At 37.7% G+C, this 20763-nt stretch overlaps 1 protein-coding gene across 1 annotated transcript in view; it reads right to left on the bottom strand.

Moving 5' to 3' along the window:
* Positions 1–986: 986 nt before the first annotated feature.
* Positions 987–20763, bottom strand: part of NYAP2 (neuronal tyrosine-phosphorylated phosphoinositide-3-kinase adaptor 2) — a gene marked incomplete at its 3' end in the record, with an annotated part of 213149 nt that continues 193372 nt past the window's right edge. Inside the window, exon 8 of the mRNA XM_081095287.1 lies at positions 987–1214. Coding sequence (XP_080951413.1) covers positions 987–1214 — 228 coding nt within the window. The remainder of the gene's footprint in view (positions 1215–20763) is intronic.

Raw genomic sequence — 20763 nt, 5'->3', positions numbered from 1 at the left:
TTCTTGGGGGGAGGGGGGTAACGGGGGAGGGGACAGACACATGAGAATTTACTTAGAAATAGTGATTACAGTGGCTGCAATGCCACAGGTCCCAGCTTCTTGAATGTCGTCTCACTATTTATTTAACTTTTGATTCCTTGTTGCTTCCCTTGTCACAGTGAACCCTGGTCTCCTCCAATCAGATCAATGATGCAAGGATGGACATCCTTTATGTCATTTCTGAAGGAAATTTTTTCTGCTGGGATGTCCAAAGATATCCTAATAACTTTATGTGGAGTCTGACTAACCATTGTTTAGTATCAAGATGATATTCAATAGAAATTCTTAGAAAGCCAGTGTAGCAAAAATGTTGGTGTCGATGTAATGTGAACATCCAAATTAAGCATTGCATTAAGCATCACACTCACATGCATTCCCTGTCCAACTCTTAAAAACATATGAAACATGTGTTCTTAATGACTATGATATTCAACTTATACTTTACTAGCACCAGATCATATATTGTGTGATTGAACATGATTTATAGCTGTGAGCTCTTGTACAGAAGACAAATATGGGCAGAAAAAGGTAGTTTAACTGCAAAATTAATAATAAAAGGCATCAAGGGATTACATATATAAAAGAGAAGATAACAAACCAGTTAATACCAAAATTATATCATATAGTAAAACTCTTGATATTTCTGTCATTTATATACGTATATTGTGTATTATTTCAGGTGTCACCCATAAACTAGTAAAATATGTACATCTTAATCTCTTCCTGGATTCAAAATAATCCGTGATAAATAAGTGTGCCTTAATTGCAAGGAAATATACATTTTATTTTGCACTTGCCATGAGTAAGCGCAGCTTCCCGTGAGCTTTCCAGGGAAGTGCTGATGTTCCATTCCAACAGAAAAGATATTGAACAGTTACTTAGCACATGATGAGTCGACCTCCCTCTTCACATTAAGTCATGTGGAACTCACGCCATCCTGTACAAAGTCATATGGCAGTATCCCAGAATACCGTTTGCTGTTTAGAATAGGGTGGAGGGCTGTACTTCTTTGCACCTGCATTCTTCTTCCAGCTGGGCAGGATGGGCATGCTATCCTGTTTGCAAAGACCCTTTTCCGTTTTCTGTCTAGCCTTTATTTCTTTGCACAAGCAACGCTTTTTCTCAATCATCTCAAGCATTGTATGGTCTCCATGAACCCACTGCATGCATGCCACCTAGCAAAAAAGAAAGAGTGAATACAGAACAAAAAAATGGAATGAAAGCAGGTTTTTGTTGTTGTTTGCACTGTGCTAGTAGTTGTTTTGAAAAATGTCAGCTGCTTGAATGTCTTACAAAGCAAAATCAAAGTATGGAAACTATAAATACATTTTCTACTTAAATTAGTAAACATTATGATATTATTAAACAACTAGAGGCCTGATGCACAAAATTTGTGCAAGAGTAGGCCTTCCATCCCCCGGCTGTCAGCACCGGCTTCCCTCTGGCACCCGGGACCCGGGCTTCCCTCTGGCTGCGGGCTTCGTCTGGAAGGATGTCCGGAAATATGTCTGGTCTAATTAGCATATTGCCCTTTTATTATTATAGATAACTTAGGCATAGATATTTTCCAGTATATTGTAAGAGTCCACTACACAGAAATAAAACTGTTTTTATCCTTTTAAGCAATTTGCCAAATATTCTATGTTGACTCCATTGTCTTATAGGTCCCAATATGTCTATGTTTTATAGATTTTAATGAACATTTGCATTCTTGAAATAAAACATGGCCTTGTTTATAAATAGCATATAGAATTAAAGACAGCAATGTAATTAAGCCATTAATCCAGGATGGGGAAGTTTCCACTTAATTATGTAGCAAATCTACTTTATAACTAGAAAGGGTTAAATAGTTCACTCAGAGTTTCTGAATTTGATGTTACAATTTTAGCATAATAATCAGAGCAAATACTTACCTATTGCTTACTCTATACCATATCCCATTCTAAGTACTATGCATAGCATAATTCATTTATTCCTCACAATGATGATGCTCTGAAGAAAGTACTATTTATTAATCCACAGTGATAAGTAAAATGAAACAGAGAGATATAGTAACTTGACTGAGGTCACACAGCCAAGAAATGGCAGTTAGGATTGGAACCCCAAAGTTCATCTCCAACACCATGCCTTTGACAACTACACTACACTGACTCAATATACACAGAACTGAAAAGGATTTGGAAGATAAATTAGCACAATGCCCTCATTGTACTAAGATGAGGACGTTAAGACTTCAAAAAGTTATATCTTTACAAAAGCCAAGCACATAGGTTTTGGTGTGAACAAGGCAATAACAAATACCTAATCTTTTATGGAGAGGGCAGGACCGAGAGCTAAAGGACCAGGATCCAGATCTCAGGTGTGTTGAATTTCCTCTATGCACGCCACTTATTGGCTTCTCTATCTAAGGAACTGAATTGATAATATCTCTATTACAGAAGTGCTGTAAGGATTAAATTGCACAATAAAAGTGAAGTGGCTTTTTTGTTTTTATTTATTGATTTTTTTTAAAAAAAGAAGAGAGAGAGAGAGAGAGAGAGAGAGAGAGAGAGAGAGAGAGAGAGAGAGAGGCTTTGTTGTTTCACTCATTTATGTATTCATTAGTTGATTCTTGCATGTGCCCTGACTGGGGATTGAACCCACAACCTTAGCATATTGGGACAATGAGGGCTGAAGTCACTTTTGAAAACAGTAAGGCATTGCTCAAGAATTATTATTTTAATACTGACAAATACACTTGCTTTCTGCCAAGCATGTGCAAAGAGCTCTATATGTGTCACATTAAACCCTCCCAGATCCATTGAAAGTTAGGATTTATCTACATACCACAAATGAGCAAACTGACTCAGAAAATTTAAGGCACTAGATCAAGGTCACAGCTTATTCGTTGTGATATAGACATATGATATGTTTGACTGGAAAATTAATATTCTTTCTACTACATCATGCTCTTATCGCCTGGATATTCTTTAGAAATTATAATAATAACTATTGTTGTATGTACTACTGTTCCCAGATGCTACTCAGAATGCAAATATATTTATGGCTTTATGAGTCAGTAAAAAAGTGCTTATCAAATAAAACAAAATCAAGCAATTTAGCAGAATCCCCAAAATAATACTCTTACACAAAATTCTTGTATGTGCCTAGCTTAATATAAAATTCCTTGAAAGGATGAGCTGTATTTTATGCCTTTTGATGTCCTCTGGCTCCTAGCTCAGGACCTTGGCCTTGGGGGTTCACTTCCTAAATGCAATCCTATGTGTTTGAAGAGTTAATATAACGAACAGGCTTTTGTCCCAATAGGAGATTGCCAAAGCTGCTTGGAAACTTTTCAAAAAGGTTATAATATTTTATGAATTAATAATCTATGCAATAAAAATACAGCAACTCTAAAATGGTGGAAATGCAAACAAAATTTATTATGACAATAAACTGTTATAAATGGAATTTGTAACACCTGATTCCCAGAAGGTAGGCCCCAAATCTCATTCAGCTCAGTAGCCCCAACATGCTGAACAGTGATTGAGCTCTCTGAAAAAATTTTATGCATGAATAGATGCCAACATCACTAACAGTTTCTGTTGCCTCTTAGAAAACACTACGGGTAAGATATTTATAGCACTTCTTCAATATTTGCATTGTATTTACTGCTCCACACAAACATTCACTCATTTATTACTTATTTTTTAATACCTTAGGCTGCAAATTATTATATGTCACTGCAAAATAATTTTCCTGGATTAATTCTCACACTAATATATTTTACAGTTGTCATAATATTTCATATGTGCATAACCACATCACCTTACCTATAATAAGTATGTGTTTTTAGTCCATGAGAAGTTTATGCTCTATAAGTATGTCAATTTGTTAAGAATAATCTATTCTTTAAAATCTAAAAAGAAGTTTAAGTGTGAAGTTATAAGGTATAGTTTTTTATATTATTTACATTTTTACTTTAGAATACTTATATATTCATTTGGTTGATTTCGTTTAAAATATTAATAGAAGAAAAGCAACCACTTTTTCTTTTTCAGACAACCCTGTCATATTAACCTATTCTCTTTTGGTGGCCAAATTTCAATACAAATTCCACAAGAAAGCATAGTACAACCCATGAAAGAGAGATACTAGTAAACATTTTAAGAATTCAAAGACAGGTTGTTAGAAAGTAGCCAATTACATTTTTCAACATTTTAAATATTTTTACAAATATAGCAAGTGTGATACAGAATTTACTTTTAAATACTACATATTTTTTAAATATTATTTCCTGGAGGGTACACTTACTTTTTAATTCATCCAAGTTGAACTCCAATGTTACTACTATGGCCATTTACATGGCCAAATCCTCTAAAATGTGTCTAAAAATTACATTTCATTCTGATAGTAAGATGTTACTCTTTAATTCATTTATTTAGACAAAATAAATAGTATGTTTAGAAATTATATGAAGTGTATTAAGAATGCTACCCAGGAAATATTTCAGACTTTCTTTTTTTTGTTTTATTATCAAATTCTTCATATCCAATTTAAATTTAGCCATATAATCCCATTCGACTTCCCCCTGGAGTTAAGAGAACTCTGGGAGTAGATTTACAACTAATTTGAAACTAAGCCCAGCAAATAAACTCTTCTAGTTTAGCTATTTAATCAAGTGGCCTTGTTTCTTGTCTTTAATCCAAATGTGTTTATTATGTACACCATGAAGGAATGAAATAAAAACATACACAGGCAAGTAAGTATACCTTGAGAGGCGATCACAAACAATTGTTCAATTAATATTAACACATATCTCTTGGACAAGATTTTCATATTAACATGATTCATCAGAGGCAATATTCTTGACTCATAAGTCCATAGACATAAAGTCATATGGAGCTCCTCCTCAAGGAGATGAAAAATAGATCTACCCCCTTAAGAATAGGCTACACACTGACTTCTTTCCAAAGAGCACAGCATGAAAGGGGGAACAGAGTACCTTCATAGTCGAGAAACCTGGCAGACACAACCTACCCCACACCAGGTGATCAACAATAACAAGTGATATTGAGAGTATGCACCCTTATTGATGTGTTGAGAAAAGCATGTTAGCTCTGTGGTCTTCTTCTCCCAAACCACAACTCCATATAACCATGAGAAAAACACCCAACATACCTAACTGGAAGGATGCCCTACAAAATATCAGTCCAACAATCCTCAAAACACTCAAGGTCATACAAAATATGCAAAGTCCAAGAAGCTGTCATAGTCTAGAGAAGGAAAGGAGACATGCAGACTAAAATTAATTGATGTGGCATCCTATAAAAGGAAATACAAATAAAGTACTATGTATGGGCTTTAGCAATAATTCATCAACACTGATGCATTAGTTTTGACAAATGCATCATGGTAATGTACCATAGTAACAATAGTGGAAACTGGGTGTGAGGTATACAGAACCCTCTGTACATTCTTTGAGATATTTTTATAAATTTAAAATTTTATAAATTTTATATATATATATATATATATATTAAAACCACATTATAGGACTCAATTCTTTCCAAAGAATATATAACTGTAGCTTTCATTCTTTAGATGGAAAAACATAGTGTAATAGAACGAGTGAAATGACTTTGAGATCTCGATTGTTTTGTGACATTCTAGTCATATATCTCTCTGAACTTGTAGGTACTTTGTACAGACATTGTATACATATATTTCATATATACATATACTTATATGTACTTTATAGACTTCACATATATATTTCATGTATACTGTACATACTTCACATGTATATTACGTCAATTGGCACATCATACTTCACATGGCTGTAGGAAGCAGAGAAGTAAAATGTGCAAAGAGACTGAGAAACTGTAAAGTCCGACACATTGTTAATGACTTGTCTCCTGGTCCTTCCACCTCTCAGGAATAGCACAAGTGAGGCGTCTTGAAATTATTTCAATAATTACTTTCCCTAAAAAATAAACTAAGTACTTCCCAACACCAAGGTGAACACCATCCAGAGGACAAAGGAACAGTAATATTGTCCAAAAATAAATCTACATAGTATTTATTTAAATTATTCAATTTTCCAAAATATGTAAATAATAAAGAGAAAATATATACTGAAATAAGCAGTTGGAGCATTTCAGTATTAAAAATGAAACCAGAATAGAATTACTACAAGCATGCTTGTCTCTGTTGGCTTTGACTTTCTTTTTTAAAATATATTTTATTGATTTTTTACAGAGAAAAAGGGAGAGGGATAGAGAGTTAGAAACATTGATGAGAGAGAGATGAGAGAGAAACATCAATCAGCTACCTCCTGCACACCTCCTACTGGGAATGTGCCCGCAACCCAGGTACATGCCCTTCACCGGAATCAAACCTGGGACCCTTCAGTCCGCAGGCTGACACTCTATCCACTGAGCCAAACCGGTTAGGGCTATTGGCTTTGACTTTCATGCCCCATGAGGTCGCATGTAAACAATAATCCTTCATTTAGAGATTTGGAAGACAGGGGCAATATCAAGCATGTGCCTCTTGGCCTCAGAATAAGTTCAGCTGTGAGCCTTGATAGTTGTGAATAAAATGTAATGTCTTAAACAATAGACACGCATCAATATTAATTTCCAGGTGCTCTGAGGGGAAAAGTCTATCAGTTCCATGCTCTCTCCTGTGCCAACTTCTCCCACCTGGATAACCCATTTTAGGAGAAATTATCATTTTCAGCAAGTGAGGAGGGGGCTGGGGGGATGTAAACTTTAATCTGGCTGAAAATGAAACAGAAGTTACCAAATTTCATTGAAATTTTCCCTTATCCTACAGAAAATGTATCCAGGAAATGGCATGAAGGCAAGCTGGTGTGATTCGAGAAGGAGAAGCCACTTCTTCAAGAATTAAGGGAGACAGTGAGTCACCTACATCAGGGCTGTCCCTATCATTAAGGGTCATGAGGCTAGCCAGAGGTGTTAACACTCTCACTGAAAATGTTCTCCCTCTCCCATTTAGTGGGCAGAGAAATTGATTCATTATTAACCAAAAGTACATAAAGAACAAACATATAAGCACCACAGCGTTTTTACAGAGATTGTCAAGGTAACAGACAGAGATTGACAACATACAACCCAGTTCCCAAATACCACTGCCTGTTTTTGCAAGAATTTTTATGGTTGGGGGGAAAAAAACAAAATACTATTTTGTGACACATGAAAATTATATGAAATTCAAATGTCAGGGTATATAAAGTTGAACCTAGCACACAGACATGCCCATTTGTTGATGTTTATGGCTATTTGATGCTATTGAGTTTAGTAGTTGAGGCAGAGACTATAGGGCCCACAAAGCCTAAAATATTTACTGTCTTCCCCTATACTAAATAAGTTTGCTAACCTACCAAGTAAATATAATTCACCTTTAAAATATGTATCTACTAAAACTGCCTGATTGAAGACCAAAAAAGGTAGTGTCACTATTGGTATTATAAAAAGGGCTCTAAAACTAAACCCAGAGCACTGATTTATATGCCCTCAAATATTTTTCATATCAAATTTGGCTCATTAGATAAATTATAAAGAGGAGACTTAGATTTCAAATCAGCTCCGACAATTAGTATAGACAAATTATTTGGCAAGCTAACTATACATTTTATGATTCCATCATTGTAAGGAAATAGAGGTACTGGAATTAAAGAAATAAGTAGATAACCTGGCTTAAGTTCTCTAGATTAGGGGTTTGGTCAACCCCTTGTTACAATAAGCCTGCAGTGGTTTTTTGCTCCATAAAACATTTGTTTCAAAAACTTTTTTAAAAAATAATTTTTGTGAATTATTTTTCTTTTCTTTTCCAACTATATTTTGAAAAGCAGTCAACTTTATATAATATAGACCCTCAAAAATCCTTTTGAAATTGACAAAACATTGAGATGGAAGGGTTATAATTAACTGAACGGGTCAGCAAATTCACAATCATGTTATTACTTAATTGTCAAATAAAAAGTGGTTTAATCCATATTATTTGATCATTACACAGGAAAAAAAAGTCTTTTGGTTTGAATGAATAAGGTTTTCTCTTTGTATTGGTTATATAATAACTGATATTTTGAAAGCACATACAGGTGACCCAATATCATAATATTTTATATGGCAAACATTTAAAAGGCCCACTTAAATAATCAATATGACTTTATAATTATTATAAACAACACTTATTGAACTTTTAACAGTTTATGCTTATTGAACTTTTAAAAGCATAAATCCAAAGCCAGGAAGATGAGTGAACATTTAAAGATTTTTTCCCCTTTTTTATCAAGGTCAGAATGAAGCTATTTGAACAGATAACATAAGCGTGCACATTTGGTCCTGGCTTTCAATCTCACTTTTGTGATGTTGTACAAGTTATTTACCATTTTCTCATGCCTGAGATATTATGAGAATTGAAGATTATGTAGGAAATGCCTCTAACTTTTAGACATTGATGATATTGCTTGAAATAATAGCACCTTTGGTATAGCTTTTGCTTTTAGCATAGATTTTTGCATTATTTTTTCACCGTTAAGTCTGATATATTGATTAAATATTTTAAAGTATTCTCTTACGATCCTTGCTCATTTATCAGCAATGTTGACTCAGAACCTATGTTTTATGAAATAATTGTTAGACAAGTTTACACCTGAGGCATGTACTGGAATTGTGGTGTTTATTTCACTTCTAAATTTAGCTTTTAGAGATAGATATATTGATAACATGAGAAGCATGTCTTGAGTGCAGAGTTGCTTTTGAATGTAACACTATGAGTACATATTAACTCCCTCCCTTCTTTTTCTACATGTTAAGACCCCTCTTCAGTGTGCCACCTCTGATCAATTACTAGACATGTAATGAAAAACATTATGTGTTGGTATTTTTGACCATATATGTTATTTGTTTTTACACATCTGTGCTTGCTTGATCAATTATGTAAAACTCACCCATCAAAAGATTTTAAACATAAATTAGTAAGTCTTACAATTGCATGAATATAAAGACAAATTAGAGTTTCAAGTTCACATAGCTTGCTCATTTTCTCTGTCTGAAAAATGAAGAAAATACCTAACTCTTCGGTTTTAAAGTGACATCCTTTAATCAAACCCTGGGTCACAAGTCACTTTCAAGGGCAGATGTTGGTTTTAACTTCCCTGCTAAACAGTGACAATTATAGCTGATGCCAAGGTCTTCCAATACCATCCCTCTTTAATAACAATCCTATTTTTGTGTGCATGTTTTATTTCCTTCTTTCTTAGGAGACAGTATAGGTGGATACAATGGATAACATGAACTGGTTTTACCATTTAGTTGTGGGATCTGGGCTAAGTCGCCTAACCTTCCTGACACCTTGTTTCTTTATCTGTAAAATGAAAACAGTAACACCTCATGTTTGTTGGGAGGACTAATAATTTAGATCAACTACAAAGTAGACACAAAAATATATAACTCCTCTACTCCCTGTAGATTGTAAGTTTTTTGAAGATGGGGCTCTGTTGTTAATCCTCACTTCCTTAGCCTTTAGCACAGTGGAAGTATGAAATAGATGTTCATGGAATGAATGAAAAAATAAACAAAGAGAAGACTAGAAGTGCAATGCTCTCTGAGTGTTTTCAGGAAAGGAGCTTGAAAATTTTGTATTTAATAAATGTTTTGATTTCACTTTGGTTCAGTTGAATCCAACAACATCCTAACATGTACAAGGTTATATATTTAAAGTCTCCTGGGATTTTTGAACCCAAGAGGCATCTACCTTCAAACACAGCCCTCAATGCCATGTGAGTCATAGTATGGATGTTCTGCAGCTGAAAACACCTCCCTCTCAGACATGGGGGTCTTTGAGTCCATGGGGTCTCAAGGATTCAAAGCCTTTGAATTCTGTGGTCTCAGAATTCTTAGCCCTTTGACTCAGGTTCAATGACAAGCCTGATGCTCCCTAAACCTTAGTATGCATTCAGCCTATCTTGAGAGTTGGCTGAAATGTGAATTCTTGGGTATTATGTGAGTATATGTGTTCATGTGTGCTTGTGTATGTGCACATGGTAGGTTTCTAGACAGCCTTCAAAAAAAGGTTTTTATATTTGTTTAATGAAACATAATGAAATGATTATTCAGTTTGATGGTAGCAAACAATACAGTAATCCCCACACATACTTATGCTTCTGCAAGAATATTCACAAGTATGGTGAGATGTTAGCCTCTTGACTGGGTGGCACAAAAGTGTTAGCTTACTGAGTTGCATTAGGGGGAAAAACCCAAGACAAAAGCTGTATAAGGGCAAAAGGTCATGCCTAGTTTTCACACCACCATGTAAGAAGATGTTAATTGCAGCAAACCGTCATTTTACAAGTTCCTGGTGGTAGCACAATTTTTAAGAATAAAATCTCAACTAGAAAAATGAAGGTTTTAAACAATTAAAATGCAGCACATTTGCCTGTAACAAGATGACCACTAAATGCACAAGCAAATTGTCAAAATAGCATGTTAATTTTGTATCAACAAATGCAAATTGGCAGTTTAATATGATTTAGCCCACGCTTTCTGGTGAAAGACCAGGATCAAACCTCTCTACCCAACAATACATTGTCCATCCAGATGGGAGCAACATGCTGTTTGCATCTTTATACATGCACACAAAGCACACACACAGATGTAATACATGGATTATTCTGTGTAAAGAGACAGAAAAACGCACTGACTGAAAAATAATAATAATATTGCGTGAGAAATAGTTGATTTGTGATATAACTCTCAAATGTCTGAAATTGCCTTAAAGTTGTGGCATTAAAATTTGTATAAAGTTGTGAAGGACATCTAATATAAGCATTAGTAATATGTGATATGAAATATGAGATCCATGTATCAAAATGCAGCATGGGGCTTTTCAGAGGAAAGATGTCCAAATACAAAAAAATATATATATCATGTCTATTTTCCCTAGTCACTACCATGTGTAATCTTAAAAATCATTATGTATACGTGTACATGTATGTAGGTATACATTCTTGATTTGGCTTTTACTATATTATTAGGAAGTGTTTGCCCTTGGGAAGTAAAAAGGCTGTAAGAAAATTGTGATACATTTTTCCCAATAAAGAAGACATGACATATTTCTCAGCAATTAAACCTAATGACTACAGATATAATTTCAGCTGTTAATTGATTAAGCTAATTGTTTGTAATAAAGGAAGATAAAAAACCTCTGAGCAGGTTTCAGAATTAATTTATGTTTTTAAATGAGCAAGGAGTTTATAAGTAGAATGCCTTAAAGAGACATTCCCTAAAGGAGCAAACAGTATTACAAGATAAAATTCAATTACAACACGTGTATTGATGTTTTCCACTAAGTATATTCTGTTAATCACTTACATTAGCATTAATTTAATTTCAAGTTTAATTTTATTACAAAATATTGGTTTTTAATAGTGCATATAAACTTGACCACAGATAAATTAGGAAGAGACACATTGCAGTAAACATTTGTTTTATCTAGCAAAAGAGAGGGAGGCAAGCAGGATATTCTAATCCTCAAAGAAGAAACTTTAATAATAATCTCTGGAACAACTAACAATCTTCTTTAGTTCTTATAGCTTTGAATATAGCTGGGAAAGTACATGGAATACATTTTTTCTCCAGTATAAGTGCATTGCCCTATATGAGCATAACATTGCTACAGAACCAGAAACACACTGGCCATCAAAGCGATTCAGTTCTGAAGCAGCTTTGCTATTTACTAATTTGGGGCAAGTCACTTCACTTGCCTGGGCCTCAGGTTAGAAAAGACCAGAAGGTGTGAACTGTGGAATGCAGGTCTCAGTCAGGGTGGCAGTTGTATTTTGCATAAAGTACACAATATTTAAAATTTTTGAACCAATGTAAAAAAAACCCAAATAATTAAATTATGAGAGAGAGAAAAAGAGAGAGAGAGAGAGAGAGAGAGAGAGAGAGAGAGAGAGAGAGAGAAGTGGGGGTAAGAGGTAAGAAGAGGCAAAAACATCTAGATTTTGGCCTTTCTTAACAAATAGAGAAGCCTGGGGCCTGGGACAGCAATGGACTGGAGCTGAGTTCCTTTGCTCTCTCTCAGTAAGTTTGTCTTTCCAGTTCAATCTGGTCGCCATTGTCATTCATTGCTGATGCAAAGTGCCACTTGCCATTTTTCATTTCACTGGTAATGCAACTTTTCATATAATAGGAAAATATGTTCTGTACTATGGACTCTATCAAAATGAGAAAGAGCTCATTTCCAGTGACCCCCAGGCAGCTGCTGGCACTGCAGGCTGTGCTTCCCTAACTGCTCCATCGAAGTTCATGTCCTTTCCTTCTGTGGTTCCAAGTCCAGCTACTGTTACTTAACCCTTGAGACCTTTCATCCCAACTCAAACTCAGCACTTACTGCCTAGGAATCAAAATAACCTTTGTAATGTTGACCATATATTAATTGGACTTTTAGTGTGACTAGATTTCCTCCAAAGAAGCTGGACATTTTTTTTAGCCAAATTTATTCAGATCTTCATTGGGTCAATGTGGAGAGGCAGGAAGAACTGAACAGTTTGCATGAGAAAACCAAAATCAACTTAGGAGCAGCAGCTTATTGTAGCCCGTGACCAACCAAGTCAAGAGTGCAACACATGGTCCCTTTCCTTGCCGCCTTGAGGTCCTCGGTCTTGGTCTCGCTTTCTTCCCTCCTGCTTCCCAGGCTGTTTACTTATTGCCAAAGAGGATATCCCTTCAAGCAGCAAAAAACAAGGGGTGATAGGCTCACTAACTGTTGTCTGGGAGAGGCAGGTCCTATGTGCGGTGTTCTGTGCTCAACGGAGAAACTAAAGCCTTCCATCCCAGTGGGATGGCTTAAAGTGCCATTTTCCAGTAATTTGCCTTCTATTTTTGAAAAGGCTTCTGAGGAGACATACATGTCTAATTAGGGAAATGCCCAATATCAGTGCTGAGATTTTCTCTTTACACCAGTTTCTAAATCAGTGTGTGGGTTTGGAACTACAAAACACACCTACCCTTTTAACAGTCCAAATAGTCCATTTCCCATTTTCAGGGAATAGAACTGCATTGGAGGGACATTGAGGAGGTTATAAAATGCTTCAGATTTCCACTTCATAAAATTAAAATACTAGCCTCTATAAAAATATGATTTTGTGGGGCCCATGAAATATACCGTAGCCTTATAATAAAGTTCTATAAATATAAGATGTTATCTCTGTTATTTAAAGATTTATGTTTCCCATATAATTCCCTGGATTAAAGGATTTTGAAGCTCCTGAGAAAATTGAGCATTAGAACTCTAGAAAAATACAAATTATTGCTGGTAGAATAATGCAGGGAGCAATGCCATAGTTGGCAGTGATATTAAGACGGACTCTAAGAAAGAGTTGCAAACCCTCCTTGCTGGTGTAATGAAGTCCCAGAATCAGCTCCACACTCTTGCTCTCTCTAAGGCAGGTCCTTAAGAGAGCTAGAGTTTTCCCCAGAGTTCTAAATTTGAGCAACAGCTTGTTCTCTGCTCAAAATGCCTATAGAAAATAAGGAAAATACGTCGTTGTTTGGTCAAACTTTGTGGAAACAACTTTTAGAGGTTTCCATTCACATTCTGATTGGAACCATTGAAGCTTATAGTGGCTGTACTGAGGAATCCAAGCATTCATCGAGTGTGGCAGGGTCTAACACAACAAGGGAAAGAGCCAGGAGGTCAACTGAACATCGCAGTGTGGTAAACACTGTGCGAACACCTTATACACCATCTCATCTCGTGTCTCCATCCATAGTCACTAACACAGCTGTGAATGTGTCTCTACTACAGGTGAACCCTGAGGTTCCAGAGCTGGGTGGTGAAAGACAGTCCAAAGCCAAGGCTGATTGATTCTACATCCTGCCATATAATTCAATATAATTATCAAATGCTCTAATGAACACTGTGGACAAAATTGTAAAAAACAAACAAACAAACCAAAATAACAACAACACCAAGGCACTCTCTGCATCATATATTATAATTAGTGCATAACATCGCACTTACTAGTTAGGGTTATTTTTTCAAAGACCATGATTTCCAAATATGCAGTGTTGTTCATAGTCTCATTTTAACCTTTTTTTCTGACATAAAGTACTTGCTTTTTTAAAGCATTCCTTAAAAATGAGAACATGCTTCCAAAAGCAATTTGCAATTATGTCCATACTTGTGAAGCTATGTTTTCCCCTGAACATACATGCCAAGTTTCTCATACAATATATTTAATATCATCCTCTTAGCTGGAAGAGGAATACAATAATTTATTCATTGTCCTTTGAGGGTTGGGAAATGATAACAAAACCGATGATGTTTTCAAAACCATTTTATCATAAATTACCATTATTGTACACTCTTTAGGACTATAATTACAGCTCACCTTAATTACCGTCATTTTTTAGATAAGACACCTGAGTCAAACAGGTTAAATAATTTGTCTATGGAACTCAGCAAGAGGATAATTGAGCCAGGATTGAACCCAGAGATTCTGTGCATCTGCACATTAACATCCAATCTCACCACGGTCATGAGCAACACCTCTCATAAATCAGTATGTTCCTGCTGAGATTACCCTGGGTCCCCCATGCTTATATCTGACACCTTATCATGCAATTCAAAATATATAATATTCTGGAAAGAAATAAGTGGTCTTTATGTTTATTTTTACTCTCTTTGGTTAAGTTTCACAAATTGCAGGAAAGGTTGCCTCTTTCCCAGGAAATTTTAGAAAAAGTTCCGAAAGAACTTGACCTCTGAAGATAGAAGCCATTAATCTGTTCTAAAGTTTTCGAAAAGCAATTGAAACTGTTTCACCATTAGTAAACATTGAGTAATGCAAATCATTAACTAATCTATGGGGGCCTTGAAAAAAAAATTATATTGAGAAGCTGGTAATACATAATCATTCATTTTTCTATAGAAAATAAGAATCCCATTGTTCTCTCCTTTTACCACATAAAACTAGAATTTTGTCCCTTACTTTTCTAAAACTTAATCTACTCTAAAATCAGTATGTTATTGGAAATACGCCTCATGTTCAAGGTCTCTGAACCCCAGTGACACCCGTGCCCTTGGCAAACATCAGCAAATCTTCAAGACACTGCAGTGGGACCAGATGTAACCTTTGGTTCACTCTCAATGCACTGCTCCCGGAAGCTGCAGGGAGGTCAGACTTAGATATACATGGGGTGTAACAAGCATCCCACTTGTCAATTTACTAATGGCAAACGTGGAGGGCTTCCTGGTCTCAAACAGAGAAAGGAGACAATTCAACAGAGCAATGACAGGCCAGGGGTCACACTCATAGGGCAGTACTTCTGGACTGAGGGCAGCTCTCCATCCTGGCCCTGCTCTGATTCACCTTGCTCACTCACCTCTCATTCCTCTGAGAATCACTATAGCACCATCACTCCTGGCTGCCCTCTGCATGCTCACCAGTAGCAGCCCCAGGAGCACACGTGCACACAAATGCTCCTTGTCAATTGTTCCAAATGAACTCTTTCCCCACTCCCACCAAAGCTTCTATATAAAGTAAAGATAAACTCTTCTCAGAGGGACTAATAAGCTCTCTGACTATTTTTATCTTAATTTCAAAAAGCATTTCATTTGCAAACACGAGAACATGTAGCCCTCCTAAGCATGGCAGGTTAGAATGTTTTCTAAACCTCCAAATCCATACACCACAATCCTTTATAATAAAAGGCTAATATGCAAATTGTCCCCTTGACCAGGAATTCGACCGGGAGTTCGACCAGGGGGCGTGGCCGGCCAGCCGACCTCCTGAGTCCCCTCCTGCCAGCCAGCCCAGCCCAATAGGCCCCAATTGGGGCAGGCCAGCCAGACCCCACCAGTGCACAGATTCGTGTACCGGGCCTCTAATCTAATATATATTCAAAGCCTAATATGTCTTCAAGTCATACTCTCTTCAGGACACTGGTCTTCTCATGAAAGTCTTGGTAGAAAAAATGGAAGGGTTTCATTCACCTTTGCTTCTTCTCTGCACCCAGTGGCCCTCAGAGCAGAGAGCTCATTACTGAAACTCTTACTGGACCCAGCTCAGGAAAACTGGGACCCTAAGCTTTGTGGCTTCCCCTGGCGTCCTCAGTTCACCCACAGCAAATCTATGAGCCTAAGTCCAGTTCATTCGGTAGCGCGCACCTCCTTTGTCATCATGCCCAAGATTAAGGGTTCGCAGAGGACTGTGGGTAGTGAGGACAGCGAGGGCTGAAGATTGCTTTGGCATTTGCACCCTCCCTGCTAAGAACAGCAGGAGGAGGTTATGCTGCTGGTGTCCCACACTGCCCCAGTTCCACCACGTGTCATGTCTTAAAGGAAACTGAGCTTTCTGACTAATTGCTCAGAAGCACCAGAATTCTGTTCCTGGGAAAGTCCCTTGACCATAGCATAGAACATTAATTTGATGCATATATCTCCTCTCACGACTCCCTGGAAAATGTTTAGTTTATTATTGATGGAGAGTAATAATCCAATGATCATGTTTATTTTTCTAAAGAAATGGTTATGAAGAGTCCAAATAAATTGTAGGAAAATCGACTTTAATCCCGATCACTGTCATTCTGAAATATACACAAACACTTTTGAATTATTTGGTGCTTCCCAAATAATTGCTGAAATCCTATAGTAGGATTTTTAAGGAAAATACTGAAAGCATTTTCTGTGGAAGGGATAAACTAGGTCAACAGCACCCCTTTGTGGTCATAGGAGGTATACACACCATAGTTAAGACCATTATTTTAGAAGGGTCTTTAGAAAAATTTCCATTATATTCAGAGGCCTAGAGACTCCTGCCGCCCTTTCCCTAGGCTTCAGGCAGAGACACCAGGCATCACCTCCCCAGTTTGGCATTCCGCTGTGGTCTCCGAAGGGACGATTGCATGACCTCTCCCGGCACAACATTCCAGGATTTCACTCTCAGGCCTAATAAAAATACTTTATACACCTGCACGCACCCGTTTCCTCTAGTTAAACCTGCCTCTCATGCGGGGATGAGAACCAGATGGTCTCTCTCCTTCATTCCTGGCGTCTGTGCACATGGTTCAGGCCACGCAGAGGAAACCGCAGCAAGATTGTCTGAAATGGATTGGGTCAGAGGAACTCATCGCGGCCTGTCCATAAACCTTTCAAGTTGGACCGGCAAATCTTAGGCCCACTGTTCAGGGCAGAGGGTGTGTTTAATGGCTGGGGTGTGCAAAGTCAGGATCTTCCCTTGAAGAGTGTTTCCGCTTTCCCAGGCAAATTACTGCACCCTCCGACCTCGTACACTTCCACACCAACCACACCTTTCTCCCAGGTGATGTTCACACTGGTTTTAACAAGATATTTCTGAATAATAGTGTTTATGAATATCACCTTTGCACATCAGCAGACTATATAACAGAACTAGGATTTAAATTTTATTTTTTCTCTTGAAAGTCTAACATAATTATACCTTTCCTATTACTGAACTGAAGGTTACTTTAAATTTTCCCCATTTAGCACTTAAAATATTTAAATATATATGTATATATTCATATACACTGAGTGGCCAGATTATTATGACACCTGACGTTTGTAGACAAATTAGCTATAATTTCATGCTGAAGTTGCTAGAGGGCCAAACCATTATAAATAGGGAAGCAGGTTGTTGACCACGACAGTAGAAGTGATTTTTTTCTGAAGATATGGGTAAACAACATGATTTAACAGCCTTTGAAAGTGAGCGATATTTGAACGTGAGTGGCCAGAGTATTATGACCACCCCATCAGTACTTCGTTGGGCCACCTTTTGCCTTCAATACTGTGGCGATTCTTCTTGGCATTGACACCCCGAGATGTTGAAAGGTGATGCCTGATGAATAGCACTGTCCAGTTCTGTGAGATTTGATGGTTGTGGAACCAGCTGCCTGATGGCTCTTTTAACTTCGTCCCACAAATGCTCAATTGGATTGAGATCTGGTGATCGTGGGGGCCACCTAAGCAAGGTAAAGTCTCCCTCATGTTCTTGAAATGACTCCTGCACAATACAACCATCATAGCATGGCGCATTGTCTTGTTGGAAGAAACCATCTCAATTGAAATACACCATTAACATGATAAGATGAACCTGATCAGCAATGATACTTAGGTATGTTGTGCTATTCAGACGCTGTTCCACATGAATTAAAGGGCCCAAATCATGCCAGGAAAACATGCCCCAAACCATAACACTGCCCTCATCAGCTTGAAGAGTTGTACTCATGCATGTGGGGTGCATGCTTTCATGCTGTTTCTGCCAAAATCTCACTCTGCCATCTGCATGATGCAACTGGAAACATGATTCATTGGACCACATGAATTTTTTCCAATGCTTGACTGTCCAATCGTTGTGTTCCTGTGCAAATTGGAGACGTGTTATCTTGGTAACTTCAGACAGCAAAGGTGTTCGAACAGGCCTTCGGCTTCCATATCCCATATGATGCAGTGTACTGCTAATTTGCCTACAAACGTCAGGTGGTCATAATAATCTGGCCACTCAGTATGTATGTGTGTGTGTGTATATATATACACACAGTACCTATACTAATAAAAGGGTAATATGCTAATTAGACTGGACATCTTCTGAACGTTCTTCCTGACAAAGCCGGGGCATGGCCAGCCTGCAAACTGCCCCAGGCCCCTCGCCCAGGCCAGCCCTGCCCCCCCAGCGTGGACCCTCTACCCCAATCCGGGGTTCCCTTCAGGGCAGGCCAGCTGGCCCCACCCATGCACCAGGCCTCTATCCTATATAATAAAAGGGTAATATGCAAATTGATCATAACAGCAGAACAACCAGAACGACCACTGGATCAGTCACTATGAGGCGGACTAACCATCTCTTGGTCCCTTTCCCTGGCCGGCAGGCTCTGATCGCCTGATGGCCACCCACTGCGGGGGTAGGGCCGGTGAGCGGGCAGGAGCAACCAACCTCTCGGTCCCTTCCCCTGGCTGTCAGGCACCAATCACCCGATGGTGAACAGGGAACCGGGGGTGGATGGTAGTGGGGGGCAGGACTGGCTCCAGGCAGCTGAGAAAGATGGCCCTGATCGCAGGCCAGGCCTAGGGACCGTATCTGTGCACAAATTTTGTGTGCTGGGCCTCTAGTGTATGTGTGTGTGTCTGTATATATCTCAGAGAGGAAGGGAGAAAGAAAGAGAGCAAAACATCAGTAATGAGAGGGAATAATTAATTGGCTGCCTCCTGCACTCCTCCTACTGGGATGGAGCCTGCAACCCGGGCATGTGCGCTGACGGGGAACTAAATGGTGATCTCCTGGTTTATAGGTTGAAGCTCAACCATTGAGCCCCACCAGTTGGGCATACACTTCAAATATTAATATAGTTTTAATTTGTTAATGTCATTCTCTTTAGCACTTTGCAACAATATTTTGAAGTATAGAACAAAGTGAGGTCTGCCCAGTACATCCTGGACACCTGTTTTCTTAGGGTGGACATGAGAGGACTGTGTTTCTGGTTTCTGTTCCCCCCCACACTCATACTAAATATCGCGTTTTCACTAAATAAACAGTAGGAATAGTAATCCTACTATTTTATTGGTATTGTTACTTTGGGTAATTAAAAATGTAGGTATCTACTTATGTCTGTACATAGGGTTTGTTTTTGTAGCCCAGTCAGTGTAAAGATTCCCTTTGGCCCAAATATTTCCATGGAAGCGAGTTTTAAATGATTAATTGAACACAGTGATGTTTTATCTGTGGTAGGTAAATATGTGATATGCAGAGACTTATTCTGGGGCTTTAATTTTAAAACACTGCATTGTAAGAAAGGCCAAATTCACATTTCATCATGACTTTTGATCTTTTCTCTAGAGAGAAAAAGACACATTCATGAAAAGTACCCATTCCATAAGCACATGTACTATGTTTTATGCTTTCAAATAGGCAATATATATAGTAAACAAAAATCAAGTGCATATTCTTGCCTGAAACCTCACTACAAATTAAATAGGGCTCATATATTCATTTTGTAGAGTGTTGGTGTTTATACTTATCCTTAATCTTATTCTATAATGTATGCAGTCAATACATATTTAATCTATTTCTATTTTAATCTAAAATTAGCAAACAAAAAGGGGGGCACCAGTTGGGACACAGTAGATTTGTTTATTTCTTATTCATTCAGGAGAAAGGATTGCCCAGCATTGAACTTGGTGACTGTCAAAAGATTTCTAGTCCTCTTCCTCCCACTAGTGGTGATGAACAGTATAAACATTTGCTGTAGGTATTTGCTCTTAAACTTCCAGGGAATCACAGCACATGTCTTCAGGAAAGAGCATCAAGAGTGGGGTTCAAGCCGAAACCGGTTTGGCTCAGTGGATAGAGCATCAGCCTGCGGACTGAAGGGTCCCAGGTTCGATTCCAGTCAAGGGCATGTACCTCGGTTGCGGGCACATCCCCAGTAGGAGATGTGCAGAAGGCAGCTGATCGATGTTTCTCTCTCATCGATGTTTCTAACTCTCTATCTCTCTCCCTTCCTCTCTGTAAAAAATCAATAAAATATATTTTAAATTAAAGAATGGGGTTCAAGTCCCAGATCTGCCATTTCTAACTATGTGAACTTGAGACTTCACTTGACCTTTGTTTTTCAGTTCTTTCCATCAGGCATAGAGTAATGATTATGACTTGCAAGATTGTTGCAATTGGTCACAAGAGAAAATGTTAAG

This window comes from Myotis nattereri (assembly GCF_964212035.1).
Source record: "Myotis nattereri genome assembly, chromosome: 7".
In the NCBI taxonomy this organism is placed as follows: domain Eukaryota; kingdom Metazoa; phylum Chordata; class Mammalia; order Chiroptera; family Vespertilionidae; genus Myotis; species Myotis nattereri.
This window is presented reverse-complemented; position numbering and strand designations above follow the sequence as displayed.